The sequence below is a fragment of the Elephas maximus genome, chromosome 4 (genome assembly GCF_024166365.1).
Source record: "Elephas maximus indicus isolate mEleMax1 chromosome 4, mEleMax1 primary haplotype, whole genome shotgun sequence".
Lineage (NCBI taxonomy): Eukaryota > Metazoa > Chordata > Mammalia > Proboscidea > Elephantidae > Elephas > Elephas maximus.
In genome coordinates, this window is record NC_064822.1 from 111,297,487 (window position 1) to 111,319,347 (window position 21,861).

Here is a 21,861-nt window from a genome sequence, read left to right on the forward strand (position 1 = left end):
AACTAATTTAGAAAACATCCTTACAATTTTGTTTCTCTAAAATAACTCCCAGTACCAAATAGCTTCACTGGTTTTGTTTCTCAAGAGAACCAGCCTGAAATACACACACACACACACACACACACATATGTGTATAGATATATATAGAGAGAGACAGAGACAGAGACAGAGATTTATATCAAGGACACCATTCATGCAGTTGCAGTCAGGAAAGTCTCAAGTTCGTAAGTCATGTGTCAGGATGGGGGCTTCTCCTGACTCATGTAGCTGCAGGGGCTTATAAATCCAAGATCGGTAAGTAAGAACTCAAGCTACTGCATCAAGTCACAGACACCAGAGGTCAGATGATGAGGAGCCAAATACAGGATCCACAGCAGAGCAAAAGCCAACGAGCTTTGCTAGAAGGTGGATATATATTGAATGCAGGCCACACCTCCAAGAAAGCTCCCATTCAAATGATTCATTCCGCATAACAGATATCATCATGGAAGTAATTACATTGTATCACATCTCATCATGGAGATGATTACAACATTACATAGCTACATCATAACTGCCAAACCACTGAGAGTCATGATCAACCAAGTTGACACTCAACCTTAACTATGACAAGTTGTAAATAAGATTTCTCAGAAGGAAAAGTTCCAAAGTAAGAAATACATGTGTCTGTAGATGGGAGTTCACTAATGTTAGGGTGATGAGAGTTAGATTTCCAGCGATGCTTAATACATATGTAATAAATAGAAAACAGGAGACCATAATCTGAAGAAAGGCCGAGGATAACAAACTTTGTGATTACTGTGTGATTGTTCATTTCTCTCTCTTTCCTTTTTTTCCTTCTTTTAAGCATGTTTAGGTAAACAGAATATTAGAGGGAAGAGATGTAAGATATACTTCATCATGATTAACATCATGATTATCGATACAGTTCTAAAATCTTAAATCAGGAAAATTATTTCTTATTTTTAAGACTTTTTGACATTATTATTTTTTTTTTATTTTAATAACTTTTATTAAGCTTCAAGTGAACGTTTACAAATCCAATCAGTCTGTCACATATAAGTTTACATATATCTCACTCCCTACTCCCACTTACTCTCCCCCTCTTGAGTCAGCCCTTTCAGTCTCTCCTTTCTTGACAATTTTGCCGGCTTCCCTCTCTCTCTATCCTCCCATCCCCCCTCCAGACAAGAGTTGCCAACACAATCTCAAGTGTCCACCTGATATAATTAGCTCACTCTTCATCAGCGTCTCTCTCCCACCCGCTGACCAGTCCCTTTCATGTCTGATGAGTTGTCTCCGGGGATGGTTCCTGTCCTGTGCCAACAGAAGGTCTGGGGAGCAGGGCCGCCGGGATTCCTCCAGTCTCAGTCAGACCATTAAGTTTGGTCTTTTTATGAGAATTTGGGGTCTGCATCCCACTGATCTCCTGTTCCCTCAGGGGTCCTCTGCTGTGCTCCCTGTCAGGGCAGTCATCGATTGTGGCGGGGCACCAACTAGTTCTTCTGGTCTCAGGATGATGTAGGTCTCTGGTTCATGTGGCCCTTTCTGTCTCTTGGGCTCTTAGTTGTCGTGTGGCCTTGGTGTTCTTCATTTTCCTTTGCTCCAGGTGGGTTGAGACCAATTGCTGCATCTTAGATGGCCGCTTGTTAGCATTTAAGACCCCAGAGGCCACATTTCAAAGTGGGATGCAGAATGATTTCATAATAGAATTATTTTGCCAATTGACTCAGAAGTCCCCGCAAACCATGTTCCCCAGACACCCGCACTTGCTCCGCTGAGCTTTGAAGCATTCAGTTTATCCCGGAAACTTCTTTGCTTTTGGTCCAGTCCAATTGAGCTGACCTTCCATGTATTGAGTGTTGTCTTTCCCTTCACCTAAAGCAGTTCTTATCTACTGATTAATCAATAAAAAACCCTCTCCCACCCTCCCTCCCTCCCCCCCTCGTAACCACAAAAGTATGTGTTCTTCTCAGGTTTACTATTTCTCAAGATCTTATAATAGTGGTCTTATACAATATTTGTCCTTTTGCCTCTGACTCATTTCGCTCAGCATAATGCCTTCCAGGTTCCTCCATGTTATGAAATGTTTCAGAGATTCGTCACTGTTCTTTATCGATGCGTAGTATTCCATTGTGTGAATATACCACAATTATTTACCCATTCATCCGTTGATGGACACCTTGGTTGCTTCCAACTTTTTGCTATTGTAAACAGAGCTGCAATAAACATGGGTGTGCATCTATCTGTTTGTATGAAGGCTCTTGTATCTCTAGGGTATATTCCTAGGAGTGGGATTTCTGGGTTGTATAGTAGTTCTATTTCTAACTGTTTAAGATAACGCCAGATAGATTTCCAAAGTGGTTGTACCATTTTACATTCCCACCAGCAGTGTATGAGAGTTCCAATCTCTCCACAGCCTCTCCAACATTTATTATTTTGTGTTTTTTGGATTAATGCCAGCCTTGCTGGTGTGAGATGGAATCTCATCGTAGTTTTAATTTGCATTTCTCTAATGGCTAATGATCGAGAGCATTTTCTCCTGTATCTGTTGGTTGCCTGAATATCTTCTTTAGTGAAATGTGTGTTCATATCCTTTGCCCACTTCTTGATTGGGTTGTTTGTCTTTTTGTGGTTGAGTTTTGACAGAATCATGTAGATTTTAGAGATAAGGCGCTGGTTGGAGATGTCATAGCTGAAAATTCTTTCCCAATCTGTAGGTGGTCTTTTTACTCTATTGGTGAAGTCTTTAGATGAGCATAGGTGTTTGATTTTTAGGAGCTCCCAGTTATCGGGTTTCTCTTCATCATTTTTGGTAATGTTTGTATTCTGTTTATACCTTGTATTAGGGCTCCGAGGGTTGTCCCAATTTTTTCTTCCATGATCTTTATCGTTTTAGTCTTTATGTTTAGGTCTTTGATCCACTTGGAGTTAGTTTTTGTGCATGGTGTGAGGTATGGGTCCTGTTTCATTTTTTTGCAAATGGATATCCAGTTATGCCAGCACCATTTGTTAAAAAGGCTATCTTTTCCCCAGTTAATTGACACTGGTCCTTTGTCAAATATCAGCTGCTCATACGTGGATGGATCTATGTCTGGGTTCTCAATTCTGTTCCATTGGTCTATGTGTCTGTTGTTGTACCATTGACATTATTTTTAATATATATTTATTAGTTCCCTTATTTTAAAAGTGCAGTAGTAGTTAGGAAACCTTCACACAATAAACCACATCTTTGAGAGGTGGTGAATAAAATAAATAATTTTTACTTTGTGTCCTACTTATGCAAATTATCATTACATTTTTGTTGAAACAATTATAGGAAGTGCATAGCTCTTTCTTTTGAGTTGTATTTACTAGGCTGAAAGCAGAGAATACCAGAAAGATGTTTACCTGTGTTTTATTGACTATGCTAAGGCATTCAACTGGGTAGATCATAACAGATTATGGACTATATTGTGGAGAATGAGAATTCCAGAACATTTAATTGTGCTCATAAGGAATCTGTACATGGATCAAGAGGCAGTCGTTCAGAAGGGAACAAGGGGATGCTGCATGGTTCAAAGTCAGGAAGAGAGTGCTTCAGGGTTGTATTCTTTTACCATACCTACTCAATCTGTGTGCTCAGCAAATAGCTGGAGAAGCTGGACTATATGAAGAAGAACAGGGGCATAAGACTTGGAGGATGGCTCATTAACAAACTGTGTTATGCATATGACACAACCTTGCTTGCTGAAAGTGAAGAGGACTTAAAGTACTTACTGATGAAGATCAAAGACCACAACCTTCAGTATGGATTACAGCTCAACATAAAGAAAACAAAAATCCTCACAACAGGACCAATAAGCAACATCACGATAAATGGGGAAAAGATTGAAGTTGTCAAAAATTACATTTTACTTGGATCCACAATCAACAGCCATGGAAGCAGCAGTCAAGAAATCAAAAGACACATTGCATTGGAAAACTGGCTGCAAAAGACCTCTTGAAAGTGTTGAAATGCAAAGATGTCGCCTTGAGGACTAAGGTCTGCCTGACCCAAACCATGGTGTTTTCAACCACCTCATATGCATTTGAAAAACAGACAATGAATAAGGAAGACCAAAGTAGAATTGACGCCTTTGAATCGTGTGTTGAAGTAGAGAAAATACATTTTCTTTGGTGTTTCAGCATTGGAATAGAGAAAATATATTTTCTAGTGTTTTAGTGTAGTTATATAAGCTCTGATTAATTTCTAGTTTTTGCAACATAATTGCTTGCTCTGAAATCTGTCTCATGATTGTTCCTTTAGATAAAAATAATCAATTTTTAGTTGTTGATTAGGGTTTTCCTCTCCCAAGGAAAAAAAATACATAAAAGCTTAGCTCCACCTTCTGACAGAAACCAGGATGGCATGAAGAGACTTGCAGGACTCCAGATGGCATGAAGAAACTTGCAGGACTTCAATAATATGTCACTTAATTATCGTGTCTACCTCAAAGAAAAACCAACATTCCTAAAAACCTCTAAACCCTGACCTTCCACCTATAAAAGCCCTCCCGTTAGTCCTTTAGGGTCAGACAGAATTTGAGAGAAATTTAACCCTTTCTGTCTCTTGAATACCAGTGTTCAATAAAGCCTTCTTGCTGTTTACCTCCTTTTGTCTCAGTATTGGCATTGTGGCAGGTGGCTCGAATCTGCTATTTGCGGTAACAGTGTTGGCGAAGAATATCGAATATACTATGGACTCCCAAAAGAATGAATGAATCTGTCTTGGAAGAAGTACAACCAGAATGCTCCTTAGAAGCAGGCATGGTGAGACTCCGTCTCACATACTTTGGACATAATATCAGGATGGATCAGACCCTGGAGAAAGATGTCATGCTTGGTAAAATAGGTTGTCAGAGAAAAAAAGGAAGACCCCCAGTGAGATGGATTGACACAGTTACTGCAACAATGGGCTCAAGCATAGCAACAATTGTGAGGATGGCACAGGACCAGGCAGTATTTCGTTCTATTTTACATAGGGCTGCTATGAGTCAAAATTGATTCGAGGGGACCTAACAGCAACAACATTTACTGGACAATTTTATCTCCTAAAAACAGAAATGGATTGTCTTAATCTCATCAAAAAAGTAAAAGTGAAACTTAGAAGACTAAAGTAACAACTCATTCATGTCAAGATATAAGAAATCAGTTAACAATTGGCTTAGTACATGTAATATATTTAATTTTTTAACACTAAGATTTATAGATCTAATGAATCTAACTGTCAAGGTAATATGAAAACACTATATATAATTGCTACAAGACAGAGTAAATTATCTAATTATTTAACTAATAAAATATATTTCATTACTCACTATCTTAGTCATCTAGTGCTGCTACAACAGAAATACCACAAGTGGATGTCTTTAACAAAGTTAAATTTATTTTCTTACGGTCTGGTAGGCCAGAAGTCCAAATTCAAGGCATCAGCTTCAGGGGAAGACCTTCTTTTTCTGTCGGCCTTCTCACTAATCTTCCTCTAGCCTAGGTGCTACTCCACGCAGGGACCATGGGTCCAAATGATGCCCTGTGCTCCCAGCACTGCTATCTTGGTGGTATAAGGTTCCCTGTCTCTGCTTGCTTCCCTTTCCTTTTTACCTCTTGAGAGATAAAAGGTGGAGCAGGCCACACCCCAGCGAAACTCCCTTTGTATTGGATGAGGGATGTTACATTAGTAAAGGTGTTAAATTCTACCCTGTCATGGATTGAATTATGCCCCCTTCCCCCAAAATGTGTGTATCAACTTGGTTAAGCCATGATTCCCAGTATTGTGTGTTTGTTCTCTATTTTGTGACTATAGTTTTATGTTCAGAGGGTTAGTGTGGGATTGTAACACTGCTCTTACTGAGGTCACCTCCCTGATCCAATGTGGAGGGAGTTTCCCTGGGGTTGTGGCCTACACCATCTTTTATTCCTCCAGAGATAAAAGGAAAGGGAAGCAAGGAGAGAGTTGGGGACCTCATACCACCAAGAAAGCAGCACCAGGAGCAAAGTGTGTCATTTGAACCTGGGGGTCCTGTGCAAAGAAGCTCCTAGTCTGAGGAAAGATTGATGATAAGGCCGAGAGAGAGAAAGCCTTTCCCTGGAGATGACACCCTAAGTTTGGACTTTTAGCCTACTTTACCATGAGAAAATAAACTTCTCTTTGTTAAAGTTATCTACTTGTGGTATTTCTGTTATAGCAGCACTAGATGACTAAGATACACCCTAATCCTCTTTAACATAAAATTACAATCACAAAATAAGGACAACCACACAGTACTGGGAATCATGGCCCAGCCAAATTGATACACACATTTTTGTGGGGACATAACACAATCCATGACACTCACATATTGATTCCATCAAAATCTTTAATGTTACATGTACTCTATGGTTTGCTAGAAATGTATGTATATAAATACATATATGTATATATAAATTTTTTTATTTTTGAGCTGAAAAGGACATAATGTACTTATTTATTTTTCATTTTAGACTGAAGCGCACATTGAAAACTGCCTAGTAGCCTCAGATCTTAACAGCTGTGTCACTGGTTTGAGGTTCATTGCATTTTCCGCGTAAACATTCATCTTCCTGAGTTATTAGCTTTATGGAAAAATGTTTTGTTCCCTTGTAATTCTATTTTACAGCTATCTTTTCCATGAATCCACTCATCCATATGGACAACCAGAAATGTTAAGAAAAAACTATTTCCATTTGTCCTAACCTACTATTCAAAGGCTGTTCAAAATTTAGTACTAGTTTTTTGATTGTCTATTAAAATCATGCCAGCTATCTCCTTCTGATTTTAGAAAGTCAATTGTCTGCTGTGAAGGATAGAATGTAAAATCATTGCATCCCTTCCAGCAACTAGCAAAGTTTGCACTAATCATATTTTAATTTTTCCATATTTTATAATGGCTCAAGAGAAATTTTTCCGAAAATAAAAATAGAATGTCAGAAATCTTCAGAAGATGTAGAAATACTTTCAGCCTCAACAAAGTCTGTGTACCAATCTGAGAACTAGATAAAGTCCAGGCCACATTTCTACTATGTTATAAACCATTAGGGAATTCCAGGATTCCTTGGATTTCTCAGTAACCTGCTAATTCTTCTTTATAGTGAATCCCCCTTGGGAAACATTGTGTTCACCTTTGCATCCCACCATAAACCCATTGCCATCCTGTCGATTCCAACTCATAGCAACCCTATGTGACTTCTACATGATATTTATATCCATTAACAACAGTTACTTAATATTTCATCCTTACCTAATATTTAGTAATAAAATTAGTATGAAATCCACTCTTTTATAAAGCGTAACAATTGTGAGGATGGCACAGGACCAGGCAGTGTTTTGATCCTTTGTACATAGGATCACTATGAGTCAGAACTGACTCAACAGCACCTAAAGACAACAATAAAGTTGAAGTATTCATCTAGTTTGTAAAGAATCATCATCATCAGAAATATAAAAGTTTTGGACATATGCCTTTTGGTTAGCAGCTGAGTGTGTTAATATTTGCATCACCCAGGGACAGCTATTATTAAAATACATTTCTTTATTCATTGAAACCTAATAAACATATAATTTCAGAACTATTAAATCATATACCTATAAGAATCGGTTTTACCACCCAAAGTTCTGTATTTGTGATCTTTTTTTTTCTTTAGTCTTACAGTATCCAAAAAATTCTATTTATCAAAACTACTCAGGTTGACAGGGACCACAACAGAGAACCCCTGAGGGAGCAGGAGAGCAGTGGGATGCAGACCCCAAATTCTCATAAGACCAGACTTGATGGTCTGACTGAGACTGGAAGGAGCCCGGTGGTCATGGCCCCTAGACCTGCTGTTGCCCCAGGACAGGAACCATTCCTGAAGCCAACTCTTCAGACAGGGATTGGACCCGACAATGGGTTAGAGAGGGATGCTGGTGAGGAGTTAGCTTCTTGGGTCAGGTGGACACTTGAGACTATGTTGGCATCTCCTGCCTGGAGGGGAGATGAGAGGGTAGAGTGGGTTAGAATCTGGTGAAATGCACACGAAAAGAGAGAGTGGAAGGAGAGAGCAGGTTATCTCATTGGGGGAGAGTAATTGGGAGTGTGTAGCAAGGTGTATATGGGTTTTTGTGTGAGAGACTGACTTGATTTGTAAACTTTCACTTAAAGCACAACAAAAAGTATAAAAAAAAACTACTCAGGTTAGTGACTTTCTTACTCACCTTCTTGAGTGTTGCGTTTGTCTTTAATTCGTAAAACAATAATTTCAGTCTACACTCCATCTTGAGTTCCACCAACTTCCTGATAATTATTTTAATCACGGTCACTGAAAATCACAATAGTGATTTGCCGTTATATATGGGTGTTGAAAATTGCTTGCAGTCTTGCATCCACCTGCATCACCTCACAAAGTTCTTCGTGTTACCCCTTGTAGTCAACCCTATCTCGTCTCACAACTCCTGGAAAACTCTGATCGCTTCTCAATCCCAATAGTTTTGCCATTCCAGGAAACCATATAAAAAGGATCATACAATATACTTACTGCCTTGAGTCTGGCTTCTTTCACTTAGAAAAATGAACTTACTTTTTGCCCATGTTGATTTGTGAAGGAATAATTTGTGCCTTTATAATCCGAAGTAGTATTCCATTATATGGATGTTTCACATTTTGTTTATCCGTTAACCTACTGAAGACCATTAGGGTCATCTCTAGTTTTCGGTGATTATAAAGATGTTACATGAATTATCATAGTTATAGTCATGTGAATATATGTCTTCACTTTAATTGGGAAAAACACATAGGAATGGGATTGCTGTGATCCATGGTAAGTGTCTGTTTAAGCTTATAAGAAACTGTCAAATTGTTTTCTAAAGTGACCTCGCCATTTTGCATCCGACCAGCAATGTGTGAGAGTTCGTCTTCCTCCACATCCTCTGCAGCATTTGATGGTCAGGTTTTGTTTTTGTTATTCCGATTGTTCTAATAGATAAGTGATGGTATCCCACTGTGGTTTTAATTTTTCCTACTGAGCAATGATGTTGAGTATATTTTTTTCTGTGCTTTTTTGATGTCAATAAATTGTCTTTCAGAATCCCATTTTTGAGCATATTTCAATTTTTTTCCTTTATTTTATCGAACTTGAACATTTTTTTATAAGCTCTAGATATATGTCCTTTATCAAATAAGTGATTTGGGAATGCTTGATTTCATTCTCTGGCTTGCTATTTCATTCTCTTAATAGTGTCTCTCGCAGAGAAAAAGTTTTTAATTTTGGTAAAATCCAATTATCAATTTTTTGTTGTACATCATTCTTTGGATGTCATATCTGAAACCTGCTGCTTAATTCAAAGTTATACAATTTTCTTCTAAGCTCTCTTTTTGAATTATTATAATTTTACATATCATTTAGTTATGTTTTCTACTTAGAGTTAAGCATAAAGTGCAAAATATGAGTTCATGATCATTTTTTCTTTCTTCTGTTTATTTGTATATGGATGTCAAATTGTCCAAGATCTTTTGTGGAAAAGACCATCCTGTCTTCACTGAATTGCCTTTGCAACTTTGTCAAAAATCAGTTGACTATATCAGGATTATTCTATCTTGGCTTTCACTTCTGTTCCATATTCCTATGTATCTACCTTTTTGCCAATAGCACACTGCCCTGATTATTTTTGCTTTAAAATAAGTTTTCGATGTGGGTATTGTGATTTGCTTAACTTTGTTCTCCTGGTTCAGGATTGTTTTCACTATTCTCGTTGTTTTTCATTTCCGTAGAAATTTAAGAATCAGCACAACAATAGCCACAAAAATGTTTGATGCAATTTTCATTGCAATTGTAATTGCATTGAATAATACCTCACATTGGGGATAATCAGCTTCTTACAAACCAGGAGATGAACATTAGAGCAATGACAGAGAGGAAATGAAGCAAAAATCTTCTCAATTCCTGGATTGTCCAGGGATGAAATAACACAGATGGCCTTACTCAAAGCAATCCTACAATACTGATCAATTAGTTGCCTTGTTATATAAGGGGGCAGCTTAGTGATGCGTTCTTTTTGTATTTACTCTTTTTCTTTCACTGTCTTATTTCACTTTTAATCCAAAACCCAAACCCATTTGTGTCAAACTGCCCCCTAGGGTCTCCAAGGTTGTAGTCTTTACAGAAGCAAACTAAGCACATCTTTTTCCCATGGGATAGCTGGTGGGCTTGAATCACTTATCTTTCAGTTACCAGCTGAGTGCTTAACCATGTGCCACCAGAGATCCTTGAGTAGAGATTAGTTAGTTTTAAATGGGGCAAGGACCTCTTGGAATTGAAGGGTTTTACAGTTTGAGTAATTTTACGTTTTTAAATAATCTTTATGCCAACAGATATAAGCATAATATTAACAAAATATATAATATTAATACATATATATTTAACATTAAATAATCAAATAATATCTGTGACTTAAGAGTTCATATATTCTTCAAATCTTCACTTCTATTGTTGTTATGAGGTTCTAGTTTATATTTATAAATTCCTTTCTTTACTACCTTTTTCCCCACTTAGCCAGTACTGTCCTTGGTTGGTGGTAGGGTAACTGTTGCCTCATTCAGAGGTATCAGATGTTCTTAATTACATGTATGCTTGCCATTTCTCCCATTACAATTTAGCAATATATATGGTGGTATTAGAAAGATCCCTGAGAATCCCTAGCACCTACACATTTCCTACCAGCTCCACTTTTTGAATCAGTAACCATATTTCTCATGAATAAGCCACTTTTGCCTCTATTATTTCTGGATGATATAGTACATAGTAAGACAAACCAACATGGATACAAGATAATGTCTCACTTTTTTTTATTGTAAAGTGAATTCCTTTTTCCGGATCAATTTTATTTAGGTCGTTTTGACAGTGACAGTGGATAAAGCAATAGTAATAATCTACAGATGTCATTGCTAACAAAAGCGTTCTGGGAAGTACAGTAAATGCATGTTCAGAATAAGTATTCCAGTGAGTACAAATAGTTTGTACTTCCATTAAGGAAAAACTCTCATTGCCATTGAGTCATTTCCAACTCCTAGCGACCAAGATGTGTAAAATTAATACTTTATACCAGGTATCTAGTTGTTCCCTCAATTTGTATCCCAACTAGATACCTCTCTAGTTGAGCTATATGAGAAGTTTTGCATTGTTCTCTGCTATTGACTGCTAATCAAAAGGTCAATAGATCCAGTCCACCAGCCGCTCCTTCAAAACCCTGTGGGGCAGTTCCTCTCTGTTCCTTAGGGTCACTATAAGTCAGAATTGACTCCAAGGCAAGTTTTTTTTTTTTGGGTGGGGGGATATTATCATGTTAGACAGGGAGGTATCTTAGTAGCCAGATAGCCCCTAGTAAACTCATATATAAAGTTAATCTTTGCCATCTTTTTCAATTATTCATGATCTTATTAATCAAATATAGAGGTGGATGGTTCAGGAAAAATGAATGACTTCACTAAATGAGTCACATTATCCACTTGAATATTATGTTTCCACTTGAGACTAGTGTTTTACTGAAAAGTTATTGGGTCACAAATATCTTAATATTGTAGATCCATGGAAATGGATTCATTTACATGCCAAATTCCTAAATATCTCTTTATTGATACTCCAATCTTTCTAAGCTTGTGACTAGCCACACATACCATTAACTAATGTCCATGAATGAGTATAAAATCTTACATCTGGACAGCCTTCCCTTCAAAAAAGACAACTTCACCCTCATTATGATGTGGGGCCATTCCTCAGTGGGGTGTAATAATTCAGTAGTTCACTTGTAGCTACTTATACAATGCAGAACAGTCTGTAAGATAGTTATTTTCAATCACTAACTTATTGTTGCAAATTGACCATGAGATGTAAAATATGTATGTGGTGGAATTGCAGGAATTTTCTTAAATGATAGCTAGGGTATTATTCACAGAAGGTGATCTTGCTCTGTAAATTGACTCTTATCTGGGTTGGAAGGAAGCCTGACTGTCATCATGATAATTCATACCAGGTCAGATGTCCTTTCTTCAGATCTAGATTTATTATTGTTGTATAAGAATTACTTCTGTGGGTTGCCTATTTATATTTGTCCTAAAGATTAATTTACTACAACAAAGCTAATTCTCTGTGGGTTATCATGTTTTATTACTACTATGGACACACTTCCATTTGCTTCTGGAAATTGTACTATCACTTCGTTTCCTTTTTTCTTGTTTTAAGGAGACATTTCAATAATGGCGTCTCCCACTTTGATCACCAATTCCACTGTCTTTTTTCCACACAACCAACAAAAAAATACATATCTAAGATTCTTGCATGTGTTTTAACTTTAGGCCTCTTGGGGAACATAATTTTGAGGTTATTGAATAGCTTTAACATGATCAATGCATTTTAACAGATCTATCTCATCACACACATCTCATCAATGAAAACTATATTAAGGAGTTCATGCTATTTTAACTTCTTTTGTTGAAGGTTACCCATGAGTGATCAGATTATTAACCACCTGAAAAATCCATTAGAACACTTCCTATCTACTCAAGGTAGCTTAGTGAATCCAGAATTTTTATCAAATGCACTCATTTTGATACATTCACTCCATACTTAGTAGCATTTGCACACCAGTGTGTGTGTGTGTGTGTGTGTACGTGTGGTGGGTGGGAGGGGTGTTCTAGTAATTAATAGAAACAGATTTACAAGCTGACCTGTAGCATAATGTGTATTTGAAACTTACATTAGATTGTAAAAATGAAAAAACACAATTTAAGTAATTATTTTAGAATTGACTGTCATAGATAGAGTTCTACGCACCTGGCAGAAATCTCCTAAAGAAGAGCCACATAATCCCAGGCTTCAAATGCCAAAGGTAGAATTACAAAGAAATATAATCTCACAGGATATAGTTGTACTCAAAATCTCTGAAAATCCCTAGCACCTAGACGTTTCCTAACACCCTCAATTGTTAAATTAGTAACCCCACTTCTCAAGAACGACTGAGATCAATCGTCACAGGCCCTTTTATGTCTGTGATCTCTGGATGATATAGTGCATAGTAAGAAAGATCATTAAGGATATATTCTTCTTTTTCACACTTCTTTTCCTATTTACTGAGTTCCTTTTTCAAAATCTTATGTACATCATTTTAGAAGTAGGTAAAGCAAATAGTAATTCACAAATGGTACAACAGAATGAAACGTTGACTGGTCCTGTCATTCACAAGATCAGGTCAATTGCTCCAGTAATTCTGTCAACCCATCTCTCTAAAGGATTTTCTCTATCTCTTTGACCCTCTCTTTTAGCAAACATGATGTCCTTCTCTAGCAATTTATCCCACTTGATGACCCATTGAAAGTAAGAAATTCAGACAATGTTCTGTTGTGATCTATAAGGTTTTCACTGGTTAATTTTCCTAAGTAAAGCACCAGACCTTTCCTCTAGTCTCTCTTAGTCTAGAAGATCCACTGAAAACTGTCTACCATGGGTGACCCTACTGGTATTTGAAATATGGGTGTCATAGCTTCCAGCATCATAACAACACACAAGCCACCACAGTACCACAGCTGACAGGTGGGTGGTGGATGATTCATTTCCTAAAACCATAAATCTCTGTTGTTACCATATTTATTACCACTTTGGGCATGCTTCCCTCTTTCTTCTGGAAGTCATGCTGCCACATGACTTCATAATTCCAAGATTTAAAGGAACCATTTCAATAGCAGTATCTCCCATTTCTATGAACAACTATACTGCTTTTTCTCTTCCTTAGGTGAAAAACAGTGCATCGCAAAGGTACTTGTTCTATATCAGCTTTTGGCCTCTCAGGGAAAGTAGTCAAGAGGTTGGTAACTGAGAGTATATAATATGTTGTAGCATCTATCAGGACATCATTTCTGTACAGCTGAGCAATATTCCATTGTGTGTATATTACACATTTTGTTTATCCATTCATGTTGATGGACAGGTTAACCCCCTTTGTCTGTTGTGAATAGTGCTGCAAAGAATATTGGTGTACATGTGTCACTGCTTTCAAGTCATTTGAGAATATAACTAGGAGTGGAATTGCTGGATTCTATATTTTTTTTTTTATATGTTAGTTCTGAATTTAGCTTTTTGAGGAATCCCAAGAATTTCTTTTTTTTTTTTAATATACTGTGAATGGCTTAAAGAATTACCAGGAGGGCTGAGAAGCAGATGTGACAAAGAGTTTTCTAGAATGTTTCTCAAAGCCGCACCACAAAATTGCACTTCCATCTGAGCTGCGCCTCAAGAAGCCAGTACTATTGCTATAAGATTGAAGGTCATCTGTTTCTACTATGATAGACACCTGTGAAATATATGGCTAATATTTATTTCGCTCCTCACTCAACTATGTTTAAAATTTACACCTTTTATGAGTGCGTCTGAATAGCAGACCAAAATTTCACTTAGAATCCCAGCCTCAGGGGCAATTAAAATGTGGACTTTGCAGTCTCTACACATAGATAGACATACTTGAAGGGATTTGGAAGATGCTAAATGAGTAATTCATATTAATATAGCATATTTCTAGACTAAACATATCCAAAGGAGAGATCTAGTTTATTCACATCAAAAATCAAAATTAAAAAAAAAAAATCTCCAATTTACAGATGAAAAGACAGGGAGGCTATAGTTGTGTTTAAGAAGATACTACGTAATAAACCATACAAAGACCATTTTCCTACTGATATTATTGTACATAGTACTTAGAAGGCAGTGCAATGGCTTATTGGTGGGATCATATAATTAAATCACTGTTATGATAAAAAACAAAACAAAACAAAATCACTGTTCTGATATTTACTGACAATACATTTCTTATTTTCTGTGAATCTTTGTGCCTCACTCTTTAGGAGGAGAAAAGTAACCACTTAAGAGAATTCTTAAAGTCTCACAGAGATAGGTAAAAATTTATTTAACAGTTTATAAGATATAATATCCACATTAGAAAAATTGAGTTGAGAGTTGGTCATTATTTTGCTTCATATAATAAATTGAAGCAATAAAATCAACTCTTCCATAGAAAGCATAAAAACAAAGTAATTGTTACTGGATGCTTTCTACTTATTTACCACAATTTACATACATTTCTTCCCTCAATTTACAACTCTGCCTAATTGTAATTATGCTTCCCTTTGCCCAGAATATTCATTTGAGTTTATTATTTCTACTGAGATTCTTTCCTGGATTACTGTAAATGTGAGCATCTACATTTTTTTCTATTGATATAGCCCTTGGCATATTTTTTTATATATAAAAAAAATTCTATATGTAAATGTCTACCTTTATTTTCTGTTTCCTAAAATCCTATAGGGCATAGATCCCATAGTCTGTTAACCAATGGCTAATGCTTGCCTGCTACTTAGTTGGCATTTAAAAATTATTTGTATAAATAATGTCTGAAAGAATTTCCTGGACCACATTAAAAAAACCTAGTGGCGTCGAGTCTATAGCTGAACAGAGTAGAACTGCCTCATAGAGTTTCCAAGGAGCACCTGGTGGATTAGAACTGCCGACCCTTTGGTTAGCAACCATACCACTTAACCACTACACCACCAGGGTTTCCAAAGAGGGGATAGCAAGGATTTATTTAATTATAGCTAAGCACATTAGAATTAGAAAAAAACTTATATTGGAAGATTATTATTCTGCTTATAATAAGCTGTTATTATTCACATATGGATATTGATTTAAGAAAAATATTGTAGTATAATCATTTATTTTATTATTAACAAGATAATGTCTTACAGTATTCAATACCTATTAATTGTTACTGGTTTTTCTGTTTGTTTTGTACATGGATTTAATTTGGGAATTATATCCCAGTGTTTCTTGGGTGGAATTGCAGAGGACTTGAAATAGTCTGACATTTCTTAGAAATCTAAGGTGTGGTCTTTGATACAGCTTCTTTGAAATAGACCTGGGAGAATAGTAGATATAATAATTGTCTTAGTTATCTAGTGCTGCCATAATAAAATATCACAAGTGGATGGCATTAACAAACATAAGTGTATCTTCTCACAGTTTAGGAGGCTGGAACTCTGAAATCAGGGCACAGGCTCAAGGCAAAGGCTTTCTCTGTCTGCTCTGTAGGAAGGTCTTTGTAGAGTTTCTGCTCCTAGGTGATCTTCATGTGGCTTGGCTTTCTCTTCCTCCATCTCTGCTTCTTTGGCTTGCTTGTTTAATCTCTTTATATCTCAAAAGACATTGATCGAAGACATACCCTATACTAATCATACTTCATTAACATAACAAAGACAATCCATTCCAAACTGGGATTATAGCCACAGGCGTCAAGGTTAGGATTTATAACACATATTTTCAGGAACACAATTCAATCCATAATAGCAGTACATAGGCAAACTGAGTAGAAGATTAATTCAAGATCCACAATACAGAAAGAGGCCAGAGAAGTCTTACTGGAGAGATATGTCCCAGCTGGGAGACCATCACAGCCATGTTTCTAGTTATCCTTTTTACTCAGGAAATAGTAAGGTTCAAAATAGCACACAAGATGATAACCAAGAAAGATAATATAAGTGAAAACTAAGGTGAAAGCGAAAGCAGACAAGATTTATCATATGCTTATGACTTTTAAGTTAAAATGAAATTACATTTAGCTAGTATTATGAATTCGACTATAATCTTGCTAGGAGAAAAGGCAGAGAAACTGACATTGTATCTTTGACAGTAGGTAATAGTACCAGGTCTATAGGCTGATTAGACTTTAATGGTTTCATTTATCAAGTTAAATTTTAATTCTGTATAATTTTTATCTTCACCAGAAATTGAGATTGATTATGGCAAAAGTCATCATTTTTCATCACTGTTTCCTCAATGCCTGTTACAATTAAGTATAGCCTGAATTGAAATGATGATTAAAAAGCCCTTTAACTATTATAATATTTAGCATAAACATTTGTTCATAAATTGTTCAAGTAAAAATGAGAGTACTGTAACTCTGAGTCTGCATTTTTGGGTCAGAAAGAAATAGATTTAAATCCCATTTCTGAAGGCTACAATCTCTGTGACCATAAAGAACTCTCATCCTCTTTTTCACTCTGTTTCTTCACTTATAAATTAAGAATATTAATAATACTTTCAGAGAAGGGCTGTAAGATGAGTAGTGCATGAATTGCCTAATTCAGAGTCGTTCAGGTGAAATAATATCAGCAAATGTTATTTCACTTTCCCATCTCCAAAAATATCAAGTAATTTTGAGACCCCCAAATTAAAATCCAGATCTCTAGAATTTTGAATTCTTACCAGTTTTTCATACTTTCATGACTTCTGCTTGTTTTATTTCACATTGGCTGTACTCTATCTGCTTTTAATTTTTGAAGTTATCTAATTCACCCAAAGAAAAATATATCTGACCAAAGGGCAATAATAATTGTATGTACCTCATAAAGCTGTTGGAAGAATTAAATGAGCTAATATATATAGAAAATATTAGACAGGTCTGGAATAATACTAAAAAACAACAAAAAAAGATTAATCTGTCTTCTCCCCCTTTGCACTATTACCATTATTACTATAAATATTATAAAGCATCTGAATACACATTACTTCATGATCTTAATAAAATTTTTAAATAGAAAGCTACATTTTATTCCCCACCCTTCTGTGATTGTGATTATTGAATTCCATAGGAATTTCTGGTGGAATCAAAAGTTCCTAAAAATGCTATTTCTATTACCTGCTAAGAATGAGAAGTTCAGGATTCCACATATTTTCTGACGCTCTTTCCATCAAACTTAAGGCCCTGTGTCTCTTTTAAAGGAAACCACCTCTAATTGAGACCATAAATATTAACTGGCATTTAAAATATTTTCCACTTATGAATTCAGAATCGCCTTTACTTCTCAAAGATGAAAAAAGCATCAAAGGTACTTAAAATTTATTCTGTTTTCTTCTAATTGGAACTTCTGGAAAAAAGAATAAAAGAACAATGCAAACTGGCTTTTTGTAAGAGTTTTAAAAGATGATCACAGCCTTATATCACAAAAGGCATTTACATTGAATGTAGAAAATCATTTATCCTTTAATATAATCCAGAATTATTGTCATTTGTCTTTTCAGGAATGAGGTGCATAGATACAATGAAAATATCAATTTTACTTCAACCAAATCGTCTGAATAAAGTATTTATATTTGCATAAAATTTTGTAGCAATTTTCAGCTTTATCAAATTTATTGAGTGCAAATATAGAGGAAATTTCAATGTGGAAATGAGGAAAAATACATAGTGAAGAGACAGCTTTCAGAGAGTATGCACAATGGAAGGCATCTGCAATAACTTTATTCTTTTAACACTAATAATACTTTCATTTACCAGTGAAAAATATAATCTTTTGGATCGTGCCCTTAAAGGCTTGCTTCACTTGCTGGTTCCTGAGAGTGTATATGAATGGATTCATCATAGGAGCAACAGAAGTATTGAGAATAGCCACTCCTTTGGTCAATGATGCCTTTTCTTTTGCTGAAGGGTTGGCATACATGAAGATACAGCTTCCGTAAGAGATGGAAATGACAATCATGTGTGAAGAACAAGTGGAGAAAGCTTTTTTTCTCTGACTGGCAGAAGGGAGTTTCAGAATTGTCCTAATGATGAAGACGTATGACAGGATTATTAATGCCAAAGTGAAAAGTAGAATCACTATTGCAGAGTAAAAACCAATCACTTCTAGGAGCCATGTGTCTGAGCAGGATAATTGCAAGAGGGGAAAATAGTCACAAGCAAAATGATCAATGACATTAGAGCCACAGTAATCCAGCTGGAGAAAAAGAATAACTGGTGGGAAGATATTTAAAAATCCTGTCAGCCAAGCACAAAAGACAAGGAGCATACAGACTCTGTTGTTCATGATGGTAGTGTAATGCAGGGGTTTGCAGATGGCAACATAGCGATCATAGGACATGGCCGTAAGAAGGTAAAATTCAGTTATACCCATGAAAATGAAGAAAAACAACTGAGCTGTACAATTATTGTATGAAATAGTCTTGTCTCTAGTAATAATTGTGCCCAGGAATCTAGGGATACAGACAGTCGTAAAGGATATTTCTAATACAGAGAAGTTCCTAAGGAAGAAATACATAGGGCTCTGTAGATGAGCGTCCACCAAGGTGAGAGTGATGATGGTCAAATTCCCAGTGACACTTAATATATATGTGATAATTAAAAAGAGAAAAATCACCATCTGAAGCCCTGGGTCATCTGATAGTCCTAGAAGAATGAATTCTGTGGGTACGGTTCGGTTTCTCATTGCTGATCTCTTTCTGTTTTCTTTTTCCCTTTAAGTTTATAGAAACATAAAAATGTTAAAACAACATGGAGGTTAGGTACACTTTTTTTAAAAAAATATTTTTAAGGATGAATAATCTATAAAATCAGAAAACACATGTTTCTGTACAGCAGCCCTCTCCATTTTCCATTTAACCTATCGTTCAAGTAGCAAACACTATTTCATGATAAATATTAACCTCTCTTCCTTGAAAATACACTCTTACAGACCATATAGATAAATATTCTGGCATTAACATTTAAACATAAGCTATTTCCTTAATGTTTCTTTAAAACTAAGCTTCTAATTATTCTTAAAATATTTAGCTCTTTTATAAAACATATGAAAACATGGTGATTTTTTTCCCTTTATGCAGTATTATAAAAATCAGTTTGGGCTGTAGTAAAATCTAAATATAGATTTTGAAGGGCTATTTTTTTATAGATATTATTTAGCCCTAACTGCCTTTTTGTTTTGGATTTTGGGAAGCTTAGGCACACATAGTTTAGAAACCTGCACGAGGTTAAACAACTGGTCACATAGTAATCATCTCACTTTAGAACACACATGTTTATCTCTGGGAAGGATGTGTTTGCATTCTTTCTTAAATTTTACTTAATTAAGATCCTCTGATGGCCAATGTTTAAGTGTCCGGCTGCTAACTGAAACGTAGGCTGTTGGAATCCACCAGCCACTCAGAGAGAGAAGACCTGGCAATGTGTTCCTATAAAGATTACAGCCCAGGAAACCCAATGGGGTGGTTCATTTCTGAACCACATAGGGTCACTGTGAGTCAGACTGAACTCGATGGCACACAACAGCAAGGGTTTACATGATGTTATCATACTCCCTCTGCCCCCATTTTATTTTCCTTTTCTGATAAATAGGCCAGGTGGGCAAAGCAAGGAAACTTCTGTCATTGAAATGTATCATTGCCTAGAAAACATTTACCTCTTACAATGCACAATACAGAGTTTTATAATATTTTTATAGGAAACGAACAAGTAATTGGCCAAAACCCTGGTGGCACAATGGTTATGAGCTCGGCTGCTAACCAGAAGGTTGGCAGTTCGAATCCACCAGGTGCTCCTGGGAAACACTACGGAGCAGTGCTACTCTGTCCTATAGAGTTGCTGAGTTGGACTGGACGGCAACAGGTTTTTTTTGGTTTTAGGAAGAAGATAGTCTTTCAGTTAGGGAATGCCTTTTTATATTCCTATTTCCATCACATTGCATTTAAACTTAGAAAAGCATAAATGAACAATACAAGACCTATTGCTGTGTTCCTCTGTTGGAACTCAATGGTCATGTCAGCAATAAATAATGATCTCATCTTCAATATTATAAGGGTTGTAAGTCCACAGCCACAGGTCCACATAATATTTTATAATGTTTAAATAAAATGGAATGATAGATATCACAATGAAGAATAGTACATTTACTTACTTCTTGCTTCTTCTTGATGATTTAGTGTGAAATTCCACTGGCTGGTTTGCTGAAATATTCTTATTATTTCAGAACTATTAAAGTGAGTTACCATTGATTAGTCCCTATTACACTCTCAAAACAAAAGTGATGACTTAATTTTTTAATTGTTCTTAGAGATACTAGTTCTAGACTAGTAATATCTAACCTATACTATCCTGCATTCTTGGTATAACAAAATAGTTGAAACACTTTAGTATGATACAACTCATTCCAGTTTTTTTTTTCCCCTCACCTAATCTCCTTGCACACACACACTTATGCATGGATGGATTATTAAAGCACTCTCCTATCTGCATCTTTTCATATAATACATAAGAACTTCTTTACTAAAACTTATTCTATTTATGCAAGCATTTTAAATGAATATTTAATCTTATGATTATGTATCTATAAAATCTTACTAATATTTTCCTTAGGCTTCAGAGAGTGTTGCTTTGAGAAATATAAATTAAGGAATGTTCCTGTCTGTGTATGCCATACATATGTAACTGGACTTATTTTATCTGCATCTTTTTGTCAGCTCAGGGGAATTCATTAAGAAAACAAAGAGTGCCAAGGAGAATCGTCACTGAAAGATGAATCATAGACATTTGTCTTTTCGTTTGTTATAATATTGATAAGAAACCACGATTATTGAAGTAAATGAGACAATTGTAAAAACCACGTGATATGGAGTATGTGATAGTTGGGTCTAGAATTTGGTGTTTTATCATTGTATGCAAAGTCCGCATATATATTTTTCCCCCCTGAAATTCTGAACTTATCCTCAGGAAGTTAGTGTGCTTATAGTCTTTGTATTTTGGCAACACCAGAGAGGAAACTTTTCTACTATAGCACCATGAGATGACAGAAAACTGTTTTGGATTTGTAGTACAAATGGATAGCATATAAAGGAACTACATGGAATCTTAACCATACACCACACAGTACCTTGAATAGTGGCATTTGTATAGTAATTATTTATGTGTGTGCAGATGTGTATCTCACAGCAATTCTGTCTTTTATGTTCTCATTATGTATCAGTATTTCTTTCTCTCTATGT

At 35.9% G+C, this 21,861-nt stretch overlaps 1 protein-coding gene across 1 annotated transcript; it reads right to left on the reverse strand.

The window, feature by feature from the left end:
* Positions 1-18,374: 18,374 nt before the first annotated feature.
* LOC126075528 (olfactory receptor 6C3-like) lies at positions 18,375-19,313 on the reverse strand. The gene has a single exon (XM_049883370.1). The coding sequence runs from the start codon at positions 19,311-19,313 to the stop codon at positions 18,375-18,377; it is 939 nt and encodes a 312-aa protein (XP_049739327.1).
* Positions 19,314-21,861: the final 2,548 nt, after the last annotated feature.